A 22,661-nucleotide genomic window follows, 5' to 3' on the forward strand; every position below is an offset into this window, starting at 1 on the left:
TGCCAATTTATTGTGAATATGATAAAAGAAACATAAACTTTTCACATTGCTTACGCTTCTAGGCAGCAGAAACCTGCCAACCTTCCAGGTGAATGCTCCTTATTTTTTGTTTTTTTGCTGATTTTTTTTGGCATAGCAAGGGTAAGCAAAGCAAGAGATTGATAATTAATTGCTTTCATTAATGCTTTTATTTTAACAAATAAATACTGTTGAGAATAATTACCCACATCAATCTAAATGTTCCAATTTAATTTACTAAAATCTCTGCTTTCTGAATGATTCAAAACAATGACAAAAATATGCACCAGATGACATTGAATCCTAGCTCTAGACAGATATTTAACCTAACTGCATATTATACTAGTCAGAGAATAACTCAGATTTAATTAGGTCTTAATGTTAAAATTTAATGTTACAAAATTAATGAATGATAAAATGGTATGGATGGGGTTTAAAAGTTGGGAGTTCTGTGAACTTCCAATATTAGAAGAAAATATAAGGCAGAACAAATAAAAATATTTATTATAAGTATAATACATTAAGAGAATCTACCAGTTTTTCCCTGAAAAAATGTTAAACTTTCTTCAGCAATATTTTTTTTCCTGTTTAGATCACAGAAGAGATTTTTGGACAAGGTCCTTCGCTTCTTCATTTTGTTGTATTAATAAAAATAGCACAGCAGTTTCATCCATGGCCACGCAGCTGCTGGGAGCAGCACACTCTGACTTCCAAGGGGAGACCCAAGAGTGTGGGATCAAGGATTCTGAGCACTTCTAGAAGGGGGTGGAGTGTTCACGGGGCAAGGAAGAGGCAGGAATCTCTCTCTGACCTTACTTCTCTCTTCTCCTGGGTGTCATCTTGCCTGGCTCCCCTATTCATGGAAACCCCATCAGGAACCAGGAGGCGCTTGGAGAAAGGGCCAAGGAGCAAGTAAGTCTCTTATGCTTGTGGGAGTGACCTCGGTGCTCTGTGGATCCTCTAGGGACCGAACAGGTGAGGGGGTAGCCCAGGGTAAGGAACTGGGAGGGTGGGGGAAGATATATGGGGATTCAGGATCTCACGTGAAAAACTTTTGTATCTCTGCATAAAAGAAAACAAATACTAAAAAAAAAAAAGAAAGAAAATAAGTATAATGTTTGAAATGTCCATTAAACAAATAAGAATAAAATTTGGGAATTCTGGCAAAACAGAAGAAAGTGAAATTTGGCTTTGCTTTATGATGCAGAGAAAATGATTAATAACGATTATATATATGTAGTAAAAAGTTATATTTTTACTTTGAGTATATGCTTATATACATTGGGCATACACAAGATGTAGATACCAAGATGGCAGTTATAAAAACGAGTTGGAAAGTGTTTGCACACAAAGATGGCAAAATACCAGACACAAATCAACCAGTTCCGTAAGATTGGAATAACAAAGCACTATGGGAATTCAAAAGCAAGTGAGATCACGGTGGGGTAGGATGAGAAAGGTTTTATGTTTTGGGCAAATGCTGTTTGTTAGGAAACTTTATTAACACCATATGGGCAGGTTTCCTCATGCTTGACAGATTATATCTTCTTGGACCTTCATTCTTCATGGTGATGGTTTAAGCATAAAGGTTTGTGGAACATTTTCTTACTAGATCCAATTCAGTACATAAATACTATGTGTTGGGGTAATGACCTCAGCTATGCAATGATTAATGATAACTTAATAATTATGCCTGGTAAGCCCTGATGTAATGACGTGATCTAGAAGTTATAGGATTTGTTGAAAACTAGAAAATGTGGTAGTTTAGGTACAATGAGCAATTATAGGGGGAAATGGATTTTCTTATAGATAAGACCGCCGATTTTGAGAAATTATGTGACTGATTTCTAGTTTCATACCATTGTGGTCTGTGAAGATGCTTGATATGATTTCGATCTTCTTAAATTTATTGAGACTTGTTTTCTGTCCTAACATATGGTCTATCCTAGAAAATGTTCGATGTTCACTTGAAAAGAATGTATATTCTGCTGCTTTGGGATGAAATGTTCTGAAAATATCAATTAAATCCATCTGTTTTAGCATGTCATTAAAGGCCACTATTTCCTTGCTGATTTTCTGTTTGAAAGATTTACCCATTAATGTTAATGAGGTGTTAAAATGCCCAACTATGACTGTATTACTCCCGATCTCTCCCTTTATGTTCATTAAGATTTCCTTGATATATTTAGGTGCTCCTATGTTGAGGCATACATGTTTATAAGGGTTATATCTCTTATTAGATTGCTCCCTTTATCATTATATAGTGTCCTTCTTTGCTTCTTATTATTTGCTGATTAAAGTCTGTTTTTTAAAGTATATTTTTTCTGACATAAGTATTGCTACCCCAGCTTTTTAAAATTTCCATTTTCATGAAATATCTTTTTCCATCCCTTTACTTTTAGTCTGTGTGTATATCTTGTTCTGAGGTAGGGCTCTTGTAGACAGCATATATATGGGTCTTGTTTTCTTATCCATTGAGCTATGTTATGTCTTTTGATTGGAGCATTTAAGGCATTTACATTAAACTGATTATTGATAGTTATGTGTGTATTGCTATTTTATTCTTTATAACTATTTCTTCTCTCCTCCTCCTCCTCCTCCTCCTCCTCCTCCTCCTCCTCCTCTTCCTTCTTCTTCTTCTTCTTCTTCTTCTTCTTCTTCTTCTTCTTCTTCTTCTTCTTCTTCTTCTTCTCTTCCTCCTCCTTCTTCTTCTTTTTCTACAAGACCCTTTAACATTTCTTTTAATACTAGTTTGGTAGTAATGAACTCTTTTAGGTTTTTCTTATCTGGGAAGCTCTTTATTTCTCCTTTAATCTTAAATGATAGCCTTGATGGGTAACATAATCTTGTTGTAGTTCCTTGCTCTCATCACTTTGAATATTTTATGCCAATTGTTTCTGTTGAGAAATCAGCTGTTTTCTGATACCTTATCTTCCAAATTAATGATTTGATACTCTGCTTCATCCAATCTATTGTTTATTCCTTCTGTTGTATTATCCTTCATTTCAGATATTGTATTCTTCATTTATGACTGGTTCTTTTTCATGTTTTCTACACTTGGGAGTTCATTGAGAGCTGTAAGAATGCCTGAAATCCTCTTGACACAGTCTTCTAATCTAGCCTTGCATTTTCTGGGCCCTTGTCTATGCCCTCAGGCTTCATTAAAGAACAACTGTATGACTGTAAATAGAGAACAAATAAAACAAACTGGGGCATGAAATGTCCACCAACATCACTGCAAATGGTTCCCCCTCCCCAATGCTTTCCTGCCTCTCTTTGCCTGGGGTCATCTTCTGTCCATGGAAGCTTGAGGGACCAGCTGGAAGAACAGCCCAGGGTGACCATGCAAACATAAAGACAGAAACGGTGGGTAAACAGGTTCCCCAGCTTCTTCATTCACAGAGGGAACACTCTGTTGTGTCCAGTGGGACTGAACCTCATGGCTGACAAATGCTTTTTTTCAGGCTTTGTTGACTTTCCTCCTTCCCCATCTCACTGCCCTGCTTGCTCACATAGTTCCCCAGGATCACTCTCAAATACACTATTTGCACCCAAATTCTTTATTTTAAGCTTTGGAAAGAATATAAACCAAGACAGGTGCTGATATCATTTGAAAATTATATAATAGTGGAGGGTGATGACTGAGCGGGCAAATTTGTGTGATTGTGAAGAATGCATTCCATACTTAATGCCCTTAATGCCAAAGCACCACAAAGAATGCACAAAGAATGACAATAAGCTCATTCCAAAAAAGGCCTAATGCTGCTCAAAGAGTCTTTTGTTCTGGGAATCTCTAAGGTGGGAAATTAGAGATAAAGTTATTCCGAATTGAAAAGGAATAGATAAAGACACTTTAACTTAACATCAACTATATTTAAATATTGGAATCAGATTAGGAAGTCTGATTGTGAATAACCACACTAGGGAGAGTCCCAGGTCATTATTTTCTGGTGGCAGAGTGTCAGGTCCTTCTGCCTGGGGAGGCTGGGCCTTTGAGCCTGACATAACTATCCCCACGCTTCCACCCCCACCCCAGACACAAGACAGCATCTGTATAAGCTCCTGACAGGTCCTATTGTGATGCCAACATACAATATGGTGAGATTCAACCTGCCCCGTTGATCTCTGCCTGCCCCCCAGGCACAGAAGGGAGCAGCACTGCATGTGCTATGGGGCCTGTCATGCTGCATGTGCCCTGGTACCAAAAAGGCCATCAGAGGGCACATGTCCGTCAGTCCATGTGGCAGAGACTGACAGTAGGGAACAGTAATAATCACCAACCTGTTCATTGGGGTTTCACTCTGAGATCAACAAGTAAGCATTAACTACTTCATTAGTCACATAATTAGTGAGAAGCCACACTGAAGGTTTCAGATGTCCTCAGATAAATGTAAAGATAAAAAGCCTAATCAAGCACTCAGCTGGCTCCTGCCAGCCCCACGGCTGCACCGATTATTGTGTGGTCCTGTGCAGCCCAATAACAGGAGTTACGGTTATCCAGCTTCAATTGTAGCTTTGCAAACATGCCCTACTATTTCAAGCTATTCTTAGTTACCAGATGAGGGATCGATGTCTAGGTGGAAAACTGGAGACTTCATCCTTTGGTGAGAGTGTTTGGTGGGTCCAAACACTGGAAGACAAGGTAAGTTTGGGCTTCTGGGCCCACCAGCGCTTTCCGGAAATCAAAGTGTCTATTTCTCTAGTCATACAAAAGGTAATCAGGACATCACCCACGGCTGCTTTCAGTCATGTCATCCCAGGACTCATTGATGCATTTTTTTAGTGCCATTATAGGCTCTTCAAGAGATTCTTTACATCAGAATTGAATTAGGAAGGATTTAAAAATAATGGATTAAAAGGAACTTCCATAATTAGGAGTAAATAATATAATACACAGAAACACAGAAATGAGGGACTGAAACAATAAAATAGGAACTGTTTCAGCTCAGCCATTTCATGCCCAAGAGATAGTGAAGATGCTGTTCTGTAAAATCCTGGGAATGAACCTCTCTTTGGGCCACTGTCCATGGCAGGACCTGAGGTTCTGCCTTTCTAAGGGGCTCCCAGACGAGGCTGATACTCCTGGACCACAGACCGTGCTGTGAGTGAAAAGGCCATAAAACACATCCAGAGACTTGGCTCCTGCCCCTTTTTTTTTGGTATAGCTTTCCTATATTTCTTTTTTAAAATGATTTTGGAGTACTTTTGTGGGGAAACCTGAAATATTCAAAGTATTATTTTTGGGGAGTTCAGCAAGACTAGAGTTGGTGCACAAAGTGACTAATAAAACTATGACTCTACACTGTGTGGAAAGAGGCCTCTTGCTTTCTGGAAAGAGCTTTCACCGCTGCACCGGCTGTTGTACAAGAATAGAGAATTCCCTTTAAACCTGTGACACGGTGGAGTTCCTAGGGTGACAGCACCTCTGAGCTTGGGGTCCCCTGCTATGATCCTCCCCGCAGCACGGTGAGAATAGGACCACCTGTCAGGAATATAGCACTGGTTGGCACCAGAGTTCTTTCTGCTTTTCCAAGGCCAAGTTCTTTCTGCTTTTTTCAGTGGTTGGGGGAGAGTGGGTGGAAAAAGATCAACCAAGGAACTTGTATACATATATGCATAACTCACAGACACAACAATAGGGTGGTGAAGGCCTGGGGCAGGCAGTGGGGGTGGACTAGAAGAGGTCAATGGGGGAAAAAGGGGACATATATACTACTTTCAACAATAAAGATTTAAAAAATAAAAAATAAAGGAGTCTTATTAATGGAAGTGCTGCAAAGGATAATATATATGAATTGCTTATGTTTCCCAAGGTCTTTCAGTTCTAAAGACCAGGCAGCCAAAGGAATACAATCTATAGCTATAAGAACCCTAATTTGAAGAGTTCAGGTCCATCACTTGAATGTCCTGGGCATGATAAAGAACACAGATAATTTATAGAAAAATGTATTAAGAGCTGCCTTACCCCTCCAATTCACTGCCTTCTATACCAGTGGATGAATGGGGATTTTTTTGCTACACCCCCCCACCCCACACACCAAAAGTTCCTCTCCTGGCCCGCACCTGGTGTCCTTCCCCTGCTCAGCTTCTGGTTCCCATCATGGGGGCCCACCCCCTGGCAGGGCACATGATGGAGAAAGAAGGCCAGGATGGGTCTACAGCTGGAGCCCACACTGGCTGCAGGGTGTGGGGTTGGGGCCTGGAAAGGTTCCCCGTGGAGTTGCTTGGGCATAAGCACCCTCAGAAGACAAATGCACAAGACCTGTATGTGGAAGAGGGAGACGCACTTCAACCTGAATTACCCTGCAGCCCTGTCCTCCATCAGCCAGTCAATGGCCTTGGGAGGGTAGATGGAGACAGCAGACGGCTCTAAGGGCAGGGCTGCCACTTAGCCCAGCACTGTAGGATTCCCCAGGACCAGGAAGACAGGGGGAACCACACCGCATGCCAGTGTGTGTCTGCAGGAAAATGTCTGTCACACATGTCACTGATACCGGAGGGCCCGAGAGGCCTTCCTCTAAGGACAAGAAAAAGATGCCGGGTGACTTTCAGGCCTGACAACCAAAGAAAAGAAGGTGTGTCTGTGCATATGTACCTGTGGGTGGAAGCAGCTGAGGACCAGATAAAATACTGCACACACACACAAAAATCAAAACATCACCCTCAACGTTCCCTCCCCACATCCTCGTGATTAGTTGGTGACTTTGAGTAAATGACGTCAGCTCCCAGGTAACACCTTGCACCTGTGGAAAGAAGGATAAGCCCAGGGCAGAGAATTTATGCAAGGACTTCCTCAGATGTCCTTTGAAGAGGAGACCAAACATGCTTTGTAATTTTTTTGCATGTAAATAACAAAGAACAAAGAGTGTGTCTCTTTTGTCGCCAGATGACAGGATTACCAGGTCTTCTGGAAAAAGAGACTGCTGTGCTGGGCCTCAAATGCCCCAGCCGGTTAGATCACACAATGCAGGAGCATAAGGAGAGTGATTTTTCTAAATCTTGCCTCCAAAATGTGAATTTAATCTTCACTGGGGGGTCAGTATTTGGTGAACACTGTGTTTCTTCAATTTCATTCCGGCTCAAATAATTTTTAAGATCTAGTTCAAATGGCAGTTATACTGGTAAAGTAAAATATGCACCAGGTTACTATGGTAATTGCTAATTTAAAATAATTAGGGAAAATAATGAGAAAACTCCTTCCTCTCTTAAGGATTAGAGATCCGTAAACTGATACCAATCTATTTTTAGTGTATGTAATCTGTGTAACAATGATAGAGAATTATGAGAACTTTAAAATGCTTTTAAAAAGTCTGCCTGATTGAGGAATTTAATCAACCAACTACTGATATTAAAATTTATATGTGTCTTTATTGAATCTAAGTTGATTCCACAGAAGGAAAATGATATGTATATGTCTTAATGAACTCATTTAAATGAAACATAATGACTAAATATATAGCTAAATTAAGATTTAAGACCTGTTGGTACTCTCTCTCCCGGGAGCATGCCCATATCTTTCTTCCCTCTCAAGCATGCTTTTTACCCCTAAATTCTAAGGGTCCACATGAGATTCGCAACCAGGGGAGCAATGGGCAGCGGCAACTGGTTCAGGGGGTTAACCCCAGGGTTAATCCCCTGAACCTGTCTCCAAGGCCCCCATTTCTCTGAAATTTTAGTGAGCCAAAGCAGTCCCACCTGGGCTCTCTCCTGCTACTGCTTCTACCTTAAGTCCTTCCTTACTTCACTCTTCCCAGCCTTAATAAGCACATTCTCAAAATAAAAATAAAAAAGATTTAAGATCTGCTCATGATAACTTCTTGACTAGGATAATTTCACAACTCCACCCTGATAATTCATCATTCAAAAATGGTTGCAAACAACTTGCTATTCGGAGTCTTAAGTAAAGAGACCCATCAGAATAAATGTAACCCTCAAAATGTGGTTGGCACACAGACGAAAATGGGTATCTCTAGGGCTTCTCATTATTTTCTTCTGCAATAAAAGATTGCTGTAGACTGACCACAATGTTTAAATCCCGTGAACTCTGTTCCTAATTTCAATAATGACACTTGACTTATTTTTTGGTTAACTAAGGGTATGTTCTGGATAACTGAACAAATTGGAAGGCAGCTATGCTCACCAGTATACCACCAACACCAACTGAACAAATTGGCTGGAAAGTGAAAAAAAAAAATTTATCTGGTTATTGTGGTATCAACTGAGTAAAATAGCCATGTGGGGTTAGCTCGTCTTCACATCAGCCAGGCATAAGCATCTTTTAGGGGGAATTTCGTCCACCCCTTCCCTTGTCTAACCCCTGACAGTTTTGCTGGTTTCTGGGGGAGTCAGATGGGGCTGCTCTTTCTCATCTTCCACGTGCCTCTTAGCACTTGTAGTTTTAAAAGTAGCTAAAATTTCTCATGTGATCCTGAGCAAAAAATTGGGGTGTGGAGGGCGCTGTGTGTGACAATCTGGATTCTTTTAATTCAGCAATCTGTATATGCACAAAGTCAGGGCCTTTTAAAACACCTATGAAACTTTTAAAAACTAAATGAGGAACCTGAGTCTGAAGACATTAAGCAATGCATCTAAGGTTCCATGTCAGTGGGTGGTGATGTGAGGCTATGAACCCAAATCCTTGGAGAATAACCCAGGGCTCTTCCTGGGAAGGAGGTGCTGAGATTCAATGAGCGGATGGAGGGCTAGTTGGGGAAAGCGGAAAATCCTCAGGAACCACACATCAAGGAAATGGGCTCTCAGAGGGAAGGGGGGTGGCAGGAAGAGATTAACCAAATAACTTATATGCACATACACATAGCCCATGGACACAGACAATAGGGCAGTGAAGGCCTGGGGAGAGGGCTGGAGCTGGGAAGAGGGGTTCACTGGGGGGAGAAAGGGGACATCTGTAATACTTTCAACAATAAAGACAAATTTAAAAAAAAGAAAGAAAATGGGCTCTGAAAGGAAACTTGCTTACTGCTTTGAGGATAATAGAAAACAGCATTGAAGAGAAGTGCAGGCGTCAATCTTCCCTGCGGGGTTTCATTCTGTTCCCTGGCATCTAAATTGCAGGGGTTGGAAGAATGGTCCTGGCCTGTCTGCCATCTCTGCTAGCCTATTTGTGATGCATAAAGCCAAAACTGGTTCCCAAACCAGCCTGATGGTATGGCGCACCTGTCACACACAGGTTTCCACAACACTCCTTGGGAGTGTCTGACTCAGGGCGTCTGACGTGGGGTCTGGAAAGCTACACATGTAACAGGTGCTCCACGTGATGCCTATGATCTGGCCAATAAAGGAAACACTAGTGTGGGACAGGGGTTGGCAAATTTGTTCTGGGAAGGGTCAGAGTGTAGATATTCTAGATACTAAAAGCCATATAGTCTCTGTTGCAACTACTCAAATCTGCTGCTGTATCAAGAAAATACAGACACCACATACATACATACATACATACATACATACATAAATGAGTCTGTGTCCCAATGCAGGCAGACAGCCAGATTTGACCTGAGGGCTACTGTTGCCAACCTCTGATCTAGAATATTCTAAGGTGTGCAGGGTGACAAACAAACTCAGGTCTGTTCTTTCAAGGGACCTCTCAGGTGAGCAAGAGAAGGCCCCCTTAAAAATAAATAAATAAAGTAAAACAACTCACCAAAAAACCAATGTCTCTAGGAAGGAGATTCCAACATTGGATGCGCCAACCACAACAATCCTGGCATTAACCGTTATTTTAGGTTCCAGCGTTAGTTTTCTGTTTGTATGGTACAAGGCATAACTCAACTGAAAAAAAAAATACAAAAAGAGGGACATGAGGAAAATGTAGGTGAATCTGCATTCTCAAACTGGAAATTATGTGGAGTTATTAACCAGGACATTATCAGCAAATTGAACTAGTGCCCATGCACAGCCATGGTGAAATTTACGGGGAGGTACTTTTAAGATGTTAATGTAAATATATGGAAATATACCTAGGCTGGTTCACATCAAAATTCTTGGTTTGGGTCACTTTTGTCCTAATGTTGACAGATGTTTCATTTAGAACTGAGGCCCTTTATGATTGGAGACAATAAGGTTAATAATCCCACAAGAAGACAAACAAGTTGCTTCCTGAGAATCTAGTTTCATGAAAGATCGCTAATCATTCCCTCTGTCCAGGTTTCCCTGAAACCTGAACAACAATCAGATTATAATAGTTGAGTACCTGAAGGCAAGTGTTATCTTTTATTCAATTCTACATCCTTCACTCTACTTAACACAGTGCCTTATGCAGAACAGGTGTTCAATAATATTTGTAGAATGACATGTAAATACTATTAAATGGCAAAAACATGTTGGATGATAAAGTTTGTTCAGGGAGGATTCTTAGAAGCACAGAAAATATCTAATGATAACTTTAGTGCCCATGTTTGCAAAAATTACCTGGATTGATAATTTGTTTGATTCACATTCCTGCAGAATCTTGGGGGTGGGGGGATTGGGGGAAGGGGTAGCAGTAAATGTTCAAAGGAAAGTTTTCAAAGACCTGGTGGGATATTCGTGAAAGAACATAAAATATTCATGAGAGAACATTAAACTGTGTCAGAGACTTTGTTTCTATTTTTAATTCATTAATTCAAGACATTTTTATTTGATACTTACTATGTATCTGGACAATAACAAGAATTATAGCTGACTTCTCATCAGAAACAATGGAGGCCAGAAGTCAGTGGAATGACATCCTTATCAATGTACCTCACTTGGTTAAATTCTCATTATATTGGCATTAACTCATCCTCTAGGTCAGGGATCTTCAAATTCAGGTAAACTAAACATATTTTTAACTTTCTTAAAATCCTGCAATCACAGGAGTAGGGAGAGTAGTGGGCTAATGGTAAAGTCCTTTGTAAAGCTGGCCTCTCAGCTTCTAGTGCATAAGGTGGCATGGGTAGAGCCATATGATTTGTCATTTATCAGATAGCAGGTGAACTCGAAAAGATAAATGCCTTCTCTCTAGCTCTAGCTAGCCTAGTAGGAGGTAGAAAAATGTCTTGAGCTAATTAATTAATAGAAATTTAAAACAAAGTTTGGAGATTTTTAGCCTCCATCAACACAGTTGGTATCTCTCAGCACCTGCTTCACACCCACTCCCATCTTTAATGAAGCACAACACTGATTTTGGAAGAAATTAAGCCCACTCCCATCTTTAAAAGAGGACTCTGATGGACATAAACCAAGTCAAATAATCCCACAACTTTTTGCTCAACAATGGGCCCAGGATAGATACATAATCTACTTTGACCTGATTGTAGTGAAGCCCAGCACTTTTGTATGAAGGCTGGAGAAGAGAAGCCTTTTGCTTTCCAGATGGTCCCGGGCACAGATGTGAAGCTCAAAATGATACAGACACCATATAAACAAGAAGGAAACCATCCTGGGTTAAAGCCCCAAGAGAATCACACAGAAATAGAAAATGGATTCCTTTCAAACCCTACCTGAAGCCCATGCTACCTTTGGATTCTTCAGTTATACGAACAGTATGTATCAGTCAGCTGTTACCACAATAGTGCTGCATAACAAACTACCCTAAACCATTTAAGCATTGGCTTAAAGCAACTGTCATCTATCTCACTCATGTAAGTAGGCTGGATTCAGCTGGGTTTGACTGCAATCTGTAGATTCCAGATTGGCCTCACAACTCTCTTATCTTTTCTGATGAGTGATAGCTGGGGTGTGTTCTTCTTATGGCAACGGTATAATTATAAAAAGTGAGAAGCAGCAATACTTCTTAGCCTGGTCAAAGCACGAGTTGTGTGGCTAAGTCCAACTTCCACAAGGTGGGGAAGACCTGTCATGAGAGGAACCTCAAAGTCACATAGCAAGGGCACAGCCTGGGAAAGGAGGAATGGCTGGGATAATGACATAGCCCACCACATTTTCTTGATTGTTTAGGCCAGTTTACTTCTTTTATATGCAACTGAAAACCTTGTAAATTGATACCCCTCCTAAATGATGATAATGAATAGACCGCCTGGGTGAAGTGTCTGTTCTTCAAATAAATATCACTGATCTGCTCTATGAGAATTTCCCAGGACAGGTCATAAGGAATTCTACAGGAAAACTAGTTAATACCGGTACATGTTGGTGCTGCCATGTACTGTGCTCTGATTAATTTCCAAGACAAACGGGCAGGCAGCAAATACACACTAGGCAGCCGTGGGTCTGGTAGTTTAGGGAAAAGAAAACAGGGAGCGAAGTTGTTGGTATGATGGCATCTAATTGTAGGCCTAATGAAAAGAATTAAAATGCAAGCATCTTAACAGAGGTCAGAGCCCCAAATTCCTTCCATAGGAGCCATGTTCAGACCTTCCCCTCTGCTGTCCAGAAGCGTACGGGCAGTAATGAAATTCCCTGGTAAAGAATAGTACCCACTTATGAAACAGCTCCTGTATCAACAATACAAAGGCGGCTGGAGAACAGAACAGAATGGCTTTTGTTTCTCACACAATAGCTTTAACACCAACAGCTGCCAGGCCTCCGAAATCACCTTTCTAACCACTGAACACACAAAGTGGCCTTGGGTGTCAAGAGTTACCATCAGTCCCATTGATGGTGGGTGTCTCTGGGGAGTGATCAGGCATCACAATGACTCAGAAAACCCAATTTTGTGCCAAGGCCTTAATTAAAAACATATTCATCATCAGGTATGATGAAGTGACCTGAAAAACACACACACATTTTTCTTTTGTGAGGCTAGATGGTTTTTAAATACCTTGAAAAAAATTTTTCCCAGCCTGGAAATGGCTTTTCGGTGGCGCTGCAAATGAAGGCTGCTTCTGACGCTTTATAAAGGGTTTATTTTACTCGGATTAGAAAGCGCAAGTCATTTTTGAAGGAAAGCAGAACATTTTCTTTCCTTACATTCCTTCAATCTGCAGGTTTTCATAGTAAAGAAAAACACACAAGACCCCCTGAGCTCTCCGGGGCCAGTCCAAGCCTCCTTTTTTTGGCCTCAGCATCTACAAAAATGTCCCGTGCACTGGAAATCCTGTTTTGGGTTTTTGCTTTTGATTTCCTTAATAGTAAAGTAAAAATAAAAGCCTTATCTACTGACTCATATTTGACAGACAGAAGTTATATGAGCCTTGTAACTGTGAATTATTTCAAAGACCAAACAGGAGACTCTTTGACTACCTGATGTAGTAGTCATGAGTGGGGACTCAGACTCTTACCTCCATGTCCATTCAGAGTTATGATTCTATTTTTCTAATGACACTCATTAGCATTTTTTGACAAAGAGATGATTTTGAAGGCAGAGATTAAAACATACCGCAGCAAGAAAGAATAAACCATACACCATGGTATGTAAGCTTTTTAAGGCTAAAAGAAATGTTCCTTAAAATTGATGATGAGTTTCGTAATGAGTTTAAATACAAACCTTGAAGGGATGATAATATGGGATACCCATTTTAGGAAATTCTAGAGCTGAACTTGAGGTGGGGGAGGGTGACAGAGAGGGAAGGACTCTGAGGGGTAAAATAACAAATGTCAGGTGAGAGGGGAGGGGAGTTGAGATGAGAAAATAGGAACTAGGAATGAGCACATGTTTACATTTTTAAACTATTTATGTGTCATTTCCTATGAGCTTCTGAAACAAAAGACTGTCCATCGGAAAGGTTTTAATCACTTTCATTCATTTATTTGGTTTGCTTGCCAACATCCACCTATAGTTTGCTTCCTAAGGTCACGAACTACATCTTTATTTCCTGAGGCATTTATTTTGTTTTTCTTTTTTTTTTTTTTTAATCTGAATCATTCTTGCCATCATTTTGTATTCTATAAATAATGAAATAATAGCTACATTAAGTTTACATTTCATGAGCCCTTCTTAAGAGATGCTGAGATAATTTCTACCAATTTAAAGTATTTTAGTTGGTTGTTTTCTAGTTGCTCAAATGACCAAACAAATGATTTGGGTATAATTAGAACTACTTAGGATTAAATTTTATCTTTTTAGTAAAAATGATACTGATGTACATGCTCAATTGAGTTATGCCATAATTCATATATCATGAGACCTCTAATACATAATTTTGAGTTTAACGCATGTTTGTTAACTGTTCTGTGTGTACAAAAATTTATCAAAATTTAATTTTATCTGATATACACATACCTGATTTCTGTGTTTCCACATCTGGTTTGGTTTCTCTTATGTATTTAGAATGAGTTAGAATGACTATAAAAACATTCTTGAAATCCAATTTCAATAATAGATCCAAAATCAGAAGCTACTAAAATTACAAAGAGGCTGGTAAACTAGAAAACAGTCAAAATAAATATAAATAATCCTACATAATAAATGCAAGATATATACTTAACTGGCCCAGGACACTATGTATGGTGAGTTTTTTCTAATGATACCACTGTGTTTGGAGGTCATGTTCAACTTCCAGGGTCATTAGACTGGGCATCATTAGCCTGGAGGCAAGGTTTGGGCTTGTTTTCTTAATTCTGCTACTGGTTGAAATCCTGAGCCTCTTTTCCTTAAATATCAGTTTCCTCAGGTGTAAAATGGAAGTAAATTACACAAACCTCTGCCTTCCTCAGCAGGAAAACATGGGAACTATTCATTAAAAACCGTCTACAAATACTTTGAGCTTTTCAGGCAAAGATGTTACACAAGGTAAAATTGCACATCCTCTCTCCCATCTGCAATATGAAAGGCAAATCTTCGAAAAACACATTTTAAAAGGGCAAAACAATGAGCTCAATTTTCAGCTCCACACCCATGTATATATATATATTTTTTTCTTACAGAAAGCTTCCAAAGACTTCAAAGGGAGCTCTGTCCATGCAAAGAAAATGGAAGGTGGAGAGATTCAAAGCCATTAGGAGTAGGGTTTCTGACACTTTTAATAAGCCTATTTTTGCTTTATAAATACAATTTTTTACTTATGCTTTTCATTCTTTTCTTTTTGAGAAGCCCTCTGTTTCCCAACTTGGTCAGAACAAATGATGACACGTGGACATTGCCATAAAGTCAGTGTCAGTTTCAAAGTTCACAAGTCGACCACTTTGGGGCAAAGCATTGCAATATTTACCAAGTAAATAAAGGGCAGGGAGCTACCGACACTGAAAAAAAGAACCAATAAGTTGAAAATCCCTTCCACAGATACAAAACGCAGTTTTGAAAAGCCTTTCTGCTGAAATAATTAAAGCGGTTCGGAAGTATGACGCGCATGCCACCAGCTGAGTCCCAACAGAGCATGAGAAGGCTGTCGGGAAGATGCCCTGGGCTTGAGCCTCTTATGAAGCATTCTCCCAACTTTCCTCCTTGTTGGGGAGTAGGAGCTACTCCAGCACCTTAGATAAAGGCACATGGTCCCACCTGTGGTATCTGCTGAGCTCAATTGATGGCTCAAGGGCACCCCCTGGCCTGCTTTCTTAACATGGGAACCAGCACGCTCCACACTGTGCACATGGGGCACAGAGTGGGCTGTGGTCGGTGCAGGATCTGCTCACTGGGGCATTCCCACCATTGCACCAGGCATACCCTAGGCTCTCGTTAAATATTTGGAGAGTAAACGAATTTTGCCTCTGTAAAATTATTAGTAATGGACCCATGAAGAATTGTTATTTCTTTAAAGAACTATGATAGCTTTAATTCCTTTACTATCATACCTTTAATTCCTTCACATTATCCCAGGCAAACAGTGGGGGCTTAATAGGTTCTTTTTTTAAAAATATATATATTTTATTGATTTTTTACAGAGAGGAAAAGAGAGGGATAGAGAGTTAGAAACATCGATGAGAGAGAAACATCGATCAGCTGCCTCCTGCACACCCCCCACTGGGGATGTGCCCGCAACTAAGGCACATGCCCTTGACCGGAATCGAACCTGGGACCCCTGAGTCCGCAGGCCGACGCTCCATCCACTGAGCCAAACCGGCTTCGGCCTTAATAGGTTCTTATGGCATTCTCCTCACAGATTGAATCCTAACTGAAGAAAGAGGGCTCCTTTATCAATTAGGGTGGGCCTTGGCTGCAGACAACAGAAAAACCAGCTTAAACAGAAACACTGGCTTAAACAGGATAGAAGATAAATTCTCTCTTATGCAAAAGAAATCTGGAAACATGTAGTCCAGGACTATGGAGGCAGTGCCATAAACTCATCAAAGGCCCAGACTACCTGGCGTACTCCCTCACCCAGTGCAAAGTTCCATCCTCTAGGATGGCCAGGATGGCTGCTGGAGACCCAGATATTATATTCTCATTACAGGCAGCAGTACAGAGAAGGGAGTTAAGAATAAAATGGCTTTCCACCCAGCTGAGCCACACCCTTAAAGTCTCCTTCCCAGAATTCCCATTCCAATGACTCCTTCCATCTCCGGGGCCCAAACTGGTCCTATGGTCATGCCAGGTGCAAGGGAGGTGGGAAATATATGCTCTTAGTTGGATGTGTTGCTGCCTTGTATGAAATTGAGGTTTCATTACTAAAGCTAAAGGGAGGAATGGATTTGAGGGTAACTAGGGGTCTTTGCTATAGTTCCTTTAAACCTCTATAATTCAATGTGCATTTTAAAAATGTTTCTCTTATCAACTCCATCTGTCCCAATCCCTCCTACACCCATAGTCACCACCTGTTATCACTATTTTGCAAGTGTTTTAAAAAGTTAAAATCATTGTCACTCTATGACATCCACTTGCAACCATTCGTAACCATTTATATTAGAAAAAAAGTGTTTTGGAAGTTTAGTTGAGTGACTTTACTGGATTTTATCAATTCTATGATGCACCTTCTTTCCACATTAGCACTCCTGAAATCAGCCTCAGAGTCCATGCCATCTCAACCGTGGCGGTCAGCCAGGTAGTGACATGGGCAACTTGGTCACGGCTCTTGTCATCACTTTGGAGAGTGATGTACATTATGGGACAACATGTGTTGAGTTTAACTGCTGCTGACAATGTCTTCAGAGAGATTACAGCATGGTTTGGCATTGAAATGAACACTTATTGTGTTCCCATAAAAGACTGGAAACTGAGCAGCAGGGTGCAAATTTGATATTAGTGCAGCAAATATTAGTCATTGGAAGAAAGGTTGTAATTTTGCATTTTCTTGCAATGCAACAATCGAGCGCTTTACAGGAGCAAATAAAGGATGACAGATACCCACAAGTGGGTGAAACCCTGTTACGTTTTGTTGCTGAGACACATGCAAAAGTTTTTTTCCCATCACACAGCAAACAATGAGATTGAAGAGAATGCAAATTGCCTCTCCGCTCTGAATAGATAAAAGAAATCTGAAAGCAATAAGACTTACATGATTGATTCATTCATATTCTGTTCAGTACTCTTATTAAGACACTGTGTCATAGTTTACTTGGCCACATTTTTTTCCTTAATGGTACATAAAAATAAAGGTACATCTTATAATTGATAGCATCTTAGATTTGCTAAAGGTAATTAATTCACTTGTTATTAATTAAATAACAGCCCAAACTAGTAGCTCACATATTCATTAAAAATATGATTGCTTTGATGCAATACACGAACACTGGCAAGGGAGGTCATTGTTGGCTTTTCAGAGACACAAATATTTATTAATCCCTAATGTAGGGCATGTTAGCATGTGTACTGAGATGCCCTCAAATGGCTCCATATCCTTCCTACCTAGGCAGTGTCAGGTGTTTAGAAATGTCCTCTGAGCCTTTGCATCACACTGACTGAATCCAGTTATGTGTCAGCGACTGGGCACTCCAGGTATCATCTTCAGTACAGTGTGGGCCATAAACTGGAGGAATGACTTCTCTGGGGTGAGGACACAGCAAAAGGAAGGAATAAAGCAAATCCAGGGCAGGGGAATGGTTTGCAGAATCAAGGACCTGACTTGCATTGTTCTAAAAGCACAAATTACTACTACATTACATATGTATCTCTTGAGAAAAACTCATTGACTTAACATCTAATCATTCTCAGCTTTTATATCCCCACAAAAGACCCATTTGTAATGGAACAAAATGAAGGTGTGGCCTCAAAGGTTTTGCAAAACACGCAAATTCAAAAGTGATGGAAAGTATTTTTCCTGTTAAATAACGCCCTTCTGAAACAATGGCATTTTCCTAAAGGTCTCCGAGGACAAAAATGGTCCTCCATATCTACACTAATAAAAGAGAAAGATGCAAATTGACCATACCTTCACGACACCCACCAGCCAATCAGGAGTGAGTATGCAAATTAACCCAACAAAGACTGCTCCGGGCCTCTGGGCAGCAAGGGAAGGCGGAAAGGCGGCTCCAGGCCAGAGTGAAAAGGTGGCTCCGGCAGCCAGGGATCTAAGGCGGTGCTGGCAGCCAGGGAAAGGAAGGCCCATTCTTGAACAAATCTTCGTGCATCGGGCCTCTAGTGTTAAATATAAAATGCATATCTGTATATGTTTATAATATATGATTTTAATGTCTTAATAGTTAGGTAACAAATCAGAGAAATATATGAAATGATTGGTGATAACTTTATTCTCTTGAGAATTTTGTTAAATAAAAAAAATGGTATTGTTGGTTATTTTCCCTTGCTAAAAAAAAAATAAGAGAAAGATTTGTGAGAATGTGTGAAGTATTGTCTGTCTGAACATTGTTTGTTTAAAGAAAGAGGACTTCACTCTATCCTTCTCTTTCTATCTCACCTCAAAATGGATGGGGCATGTGGTTTATCAGAGATGCGTGAACAATTCATATTTAGCCACAGGTTTCAAAATATCTTGTACTGAATGTGCTGGAAGTAGACTGGAATCTGCCCTATTCCTACAGAAGCAACTTACAAATATATAGCAAAAAGTTACTATGTCCTAGAGTCATTTCCCCAGTTACAGAAGCAACCCTGGGGGGAAAATGTTTGTATGAAACACAGTATTCTAGCAACTTGTTGGTGATGAAATTATTTGGATATCTGCAGTGATTCTGGAGGTATTAGGATAACCCATTCTATATCCCAATGCCTGAAATTCTACCATTAAAACTTTAACATAGAGCTTAATTCAATCATTTCAATTAGACAGATACATATTGAACATCTATCATACACCAGACAGTGGCCTAAGTACTGAGGTAAGAATGAGGTCTGGTGTCTGTCTTAAGGGAATTGTCATTAGGTCGAGAGATAGACATGTAAACAAATCAAGTGCAGTACATGTGACATAGGCAGTGTATCAGGAAGCTATTGCTGTGTAACAAATCAACCCAAAATTTAGTGGATTAAGAGAACAAGCGTTTGTCTACCTAATGATTTTGGGGTCAGCAGTTTAGTCTGGGCTGAGCTTGGCAGCTCCTCTGAACTCAGCTGGGAAGTCATGGAATCAGCTGTGCTTTGGCTGGTCTAGGGCATCAGGGAAGTCAGGAAAAGCTTCTTGGAGAAAGTGAGCTGGATATAGAAGGATCAGAAGGATCAGTAAGGTATTTCCAGTGGACAAGGGAGAGAACAACTTTTTGGGTGAGAGGGAAAAGCCAGTGCAAGGGTCTGGAAGGGTGTGACACATGCCACCGAAGTACAGACATGTCTCTATAAATGCATTTCCAGGTGGTTCCTGCATGGGCAATATGGGAAGCAGACATAGAGGGGGACTCACCGGGAGGAGGAAGGGTCAAGAGAGAAGGCTGAGAGAGAAAGCCTGGGCCCACCTGTGTCCATGCTGCCACCTCCCACCTCCGGGCACAGAGGGAGATGAGAACTTTCTATTCCCCCAGGGAAGGAGCTGTCTGCTCAGCTCAGCTGTGGGGCCCTTTGCACTGCTGCTTTAGGCCTCTGGTTCATTGGCTGGGAAAATGCCTGCGTTGAAGAAAAGAACTCACTTTCCTGGGAACTTCTGCCCCTCGTGAATGTTGTTCCACAGACACAACTTATCAATCCTGCTGTCTCCCCACCATTTCTTTGTTTTCGCTCCTGGGGATTTTCAACACACACACACTCGCATGTCTGTGAGCAAGCTGAAATGCACGACTCCGTTTTCAATTTCTAAGGTGTGCCTTCACGCACACTTTGAGTTTTTCAGTTAGGCTCATTGTTTCTGTTGACATCCAATTGTACCTCTGAATTATTCTGAAGAAACTCAGCTCACCGCTTTCATCTCAATGCAAACAATGGTTTGTATTCTCTTTGGCATGACTTTGAATTCTGCACACCAAAAAAGTTTCCTCGGCTTTTGTAAGAGGAATGCACAACGGCTGTTTTGAAAGAATAATGAGCCTTTCTGAAAATTCCCATAGAGAGTGCTAAGACTAAAAACAAAGTTCAAAGGAATCTGGTGTGAATCAATGGGACAGCCTCCTGGTTCAGGGAAGGACTTGTAGGGAAGAATGAAACAAATCCAGCTTCTTTTTAAATTAAAATGGAGAGAGAGCTTGGTAGAGAGCAGAGCAGAAACCTTAGCTGAACCACAATCCATGGGAGTGGCCGGTGCAGAGTGAAAGTGGAGATACATTTTAATAAAGCATGGGAGGCAACTTTCAGTCATTCAGACATTTCAAATCAGAGCAGGGACACTTGGTCCCACTGTTAATTCCTGTGAAAAGAAGAGTCCATTGTCTGAAAGAAATTGGTACAGAAATTTTCTACCTTTATATATATATATATATATATATATATATATATATATATATATATATATATAAACAAGTTACATTTCCACAGGCCCTAAAAATGCTCAGCTTTTTTGTTTCTTTTTTAAAATATGTTTTTTATTTATTTTAGAGAGAGAGGAAGGGAGAGGGAGAGAGAGATAGAAATATCAGTGATGAGAGAGAATCATTGATCGGCTGCCTCCTGCAGGCCCCCTACTGATTTAGAGCCTGCAACCAGGCATGTGCCCTTGACTGGGAATCGAATGCGACCTCCTGTTTCCATGGATCGACACTCAACCACTGAGCCATACCGGCCGGGCTCTACTTTTTTTCTTCTCCTTATTTTTTGAACTAGTTCCTGACCTCGTTGACAGCACTTTTGGGAAACACTAATTCCATGCTCTCAATGGGAATTTTTCCAAAAGGTTAAGTTTTCATTTAAGCTATCTGAAGTTATGAACAGCACAGACGCACAGAGCAATAACAATCCTGCTCAGCACAGAAGGCCATGCATGCCATGTGTGAGAGGCCCAAAAGGGGAGCCGGCTTGCTCCTCACGGGGGAACCCCCTGTGGGGTGACTTTCAGGGTGTCTAAGACTCCCCATACAAAATCAAGCAGGAGTCCTTGGGAAAAGGTTTCCCTTTGCTCACTCTGTATATATTCAACACAAAATTATGTGGGTTTTTTTAAAATCCCTTTTGGTGGGATGGAAGGGACTAGGCAAGCATATTGAGCTGTCTTTACACCTGTGCACCAATGACATCACGCTTCAGTGCAGAGACAGGCCTGTACTTCTAATTTCTCACATGCACGTCAGTGGCAAACAGTCCCAGCGTTTGTGTTAATGACACCATCTGGCGCCTCCCATAACTGTGGAGCGTTCAGCTTCCAAACAAGATGTAATGGCAGCAACACATGAAACCCACTGACATTTACAGTAAGGAAATTTATTATCAGTCACCGGTTTGGTATAAATGTGTTTGCATGACTGCTAGGGCTATAAAATCGTCACCTTTGCCAGGCAAGTGAAGGTGCAATAAATAATGGATTTTAAGCCATGCATGTACTACCAGATCATTAAACATTTATCACACAGGCACAGTAGCATCTTAAGCAACAGTTACCACTTGAAAAATTAATGCCACTTTTGAGGGTTAAATGAAAACCATTTAGTCTAAGCGTTAATGATTTTTAATATGGGTGAGTATAGAATACAAAGATTTTTTTATTTTTTAATTGAATATAATATATATGTGTGTAAAGAGCTCTTTTATAATTATTTTCTCTTGAGGAACAACCACTCTATGCTCCTTTGTTAAAAAATACTCAAAAATATAAACTGAAATGTTTCTTGAAAAAAATCATTATTAAAACCTTTCAAACTAGAAATGATAAGAGAAAGGTCCTTTAGGAATCAAATGGTATAAATACTTAATGGATTAGTCATTATGGTTGCAATTAAGTCATTTTAACTTTGAATTAAGGAAACAAATATAAGGTCAAAACCAATCAAATCCCTTGAGCAATATAGCCACATTTGTCCCCATTACATACTCCTTTAAAATAGTTTCCTACAGGGTGCCCAGTAATTTTCTCCTATAAGCGTGGTGTGTAGGTATCCATTGCTTTAATAATAATAATTTAAAAACAAAACAAAGAGCCACAGACAAAACACCCATGGAAATAATTCAAAATACAGACAGTCTGGGGATGGTTTTTAGCTTCATGGAGGATCTATCAAAGAATACTGTTTGACACAAAGGGGAAAAGAGAAAACTAAGTGTGAACTGGCGATTTATTTTCCTCCTGGACACAGAACAATGAGGAAGGGAAGCCAGTGCTGCGCTCTAAGGAGCCGCCTCCTGCAGGCCAAGCTGGACGGCCGGTGCTCAAACGCTCTGCCACAGGATGCTGTAAGGAGGATGGATTCTTAAAACAACACAATCTCAACACACAAAGTGATCACGCAGCAAGAGGAAACAGGGTAAGTTCAATATTTAGTGAGCGGCACTGTTTTTTAAAAAAATGTTTTAGGCAGAAGTAAAA

At 40.4% G+C, this 22,661-nt stretch overlaps 1 protein-coding gene across 3 annotated transcripts in view; it reads right to left on the reverse strand.

Annotated features, from left to right (window-relative positions):
* CFAP61 (cilia and flagella associated protein 61) overlaps positions 1–22,661 on the reverse strand; it is a 242,240-nt gene that overhangs the window by 104,168 nt on the left and 115,411 nt on the right. For all 3 annotated transcript variants that reach the window (XM_054724456.1, XM_008141292.3, XM_054724457.1), the window contains one exon: positions 9,680–9,807. In XM_054724456.1, coding sequence (XP_054580431.1) covers positions 9,680–9,807 — 128 coding nt within the window. The remainder of the gene's footprint in view (positions 1–9,679; positions 9,808–22,661) is intronic.

The sequence above is a fragment of the Eptesicus fuscus genome, chromosome 12 (assembly GCF_027574615.1).
Source record: "Eptesicus fuscus isolate TK198812 chromosome 12, DD_ASM_mEF_20220401, whole genome shotgun sequence".
NCBI classification, from domain to species: domain Eukaryota; kingdom Metazoa; phylum Chordata; class Mammalia; order Chiroptera; family Vespertilionidae; genus Eptesicus; species Eptesicus fuscus.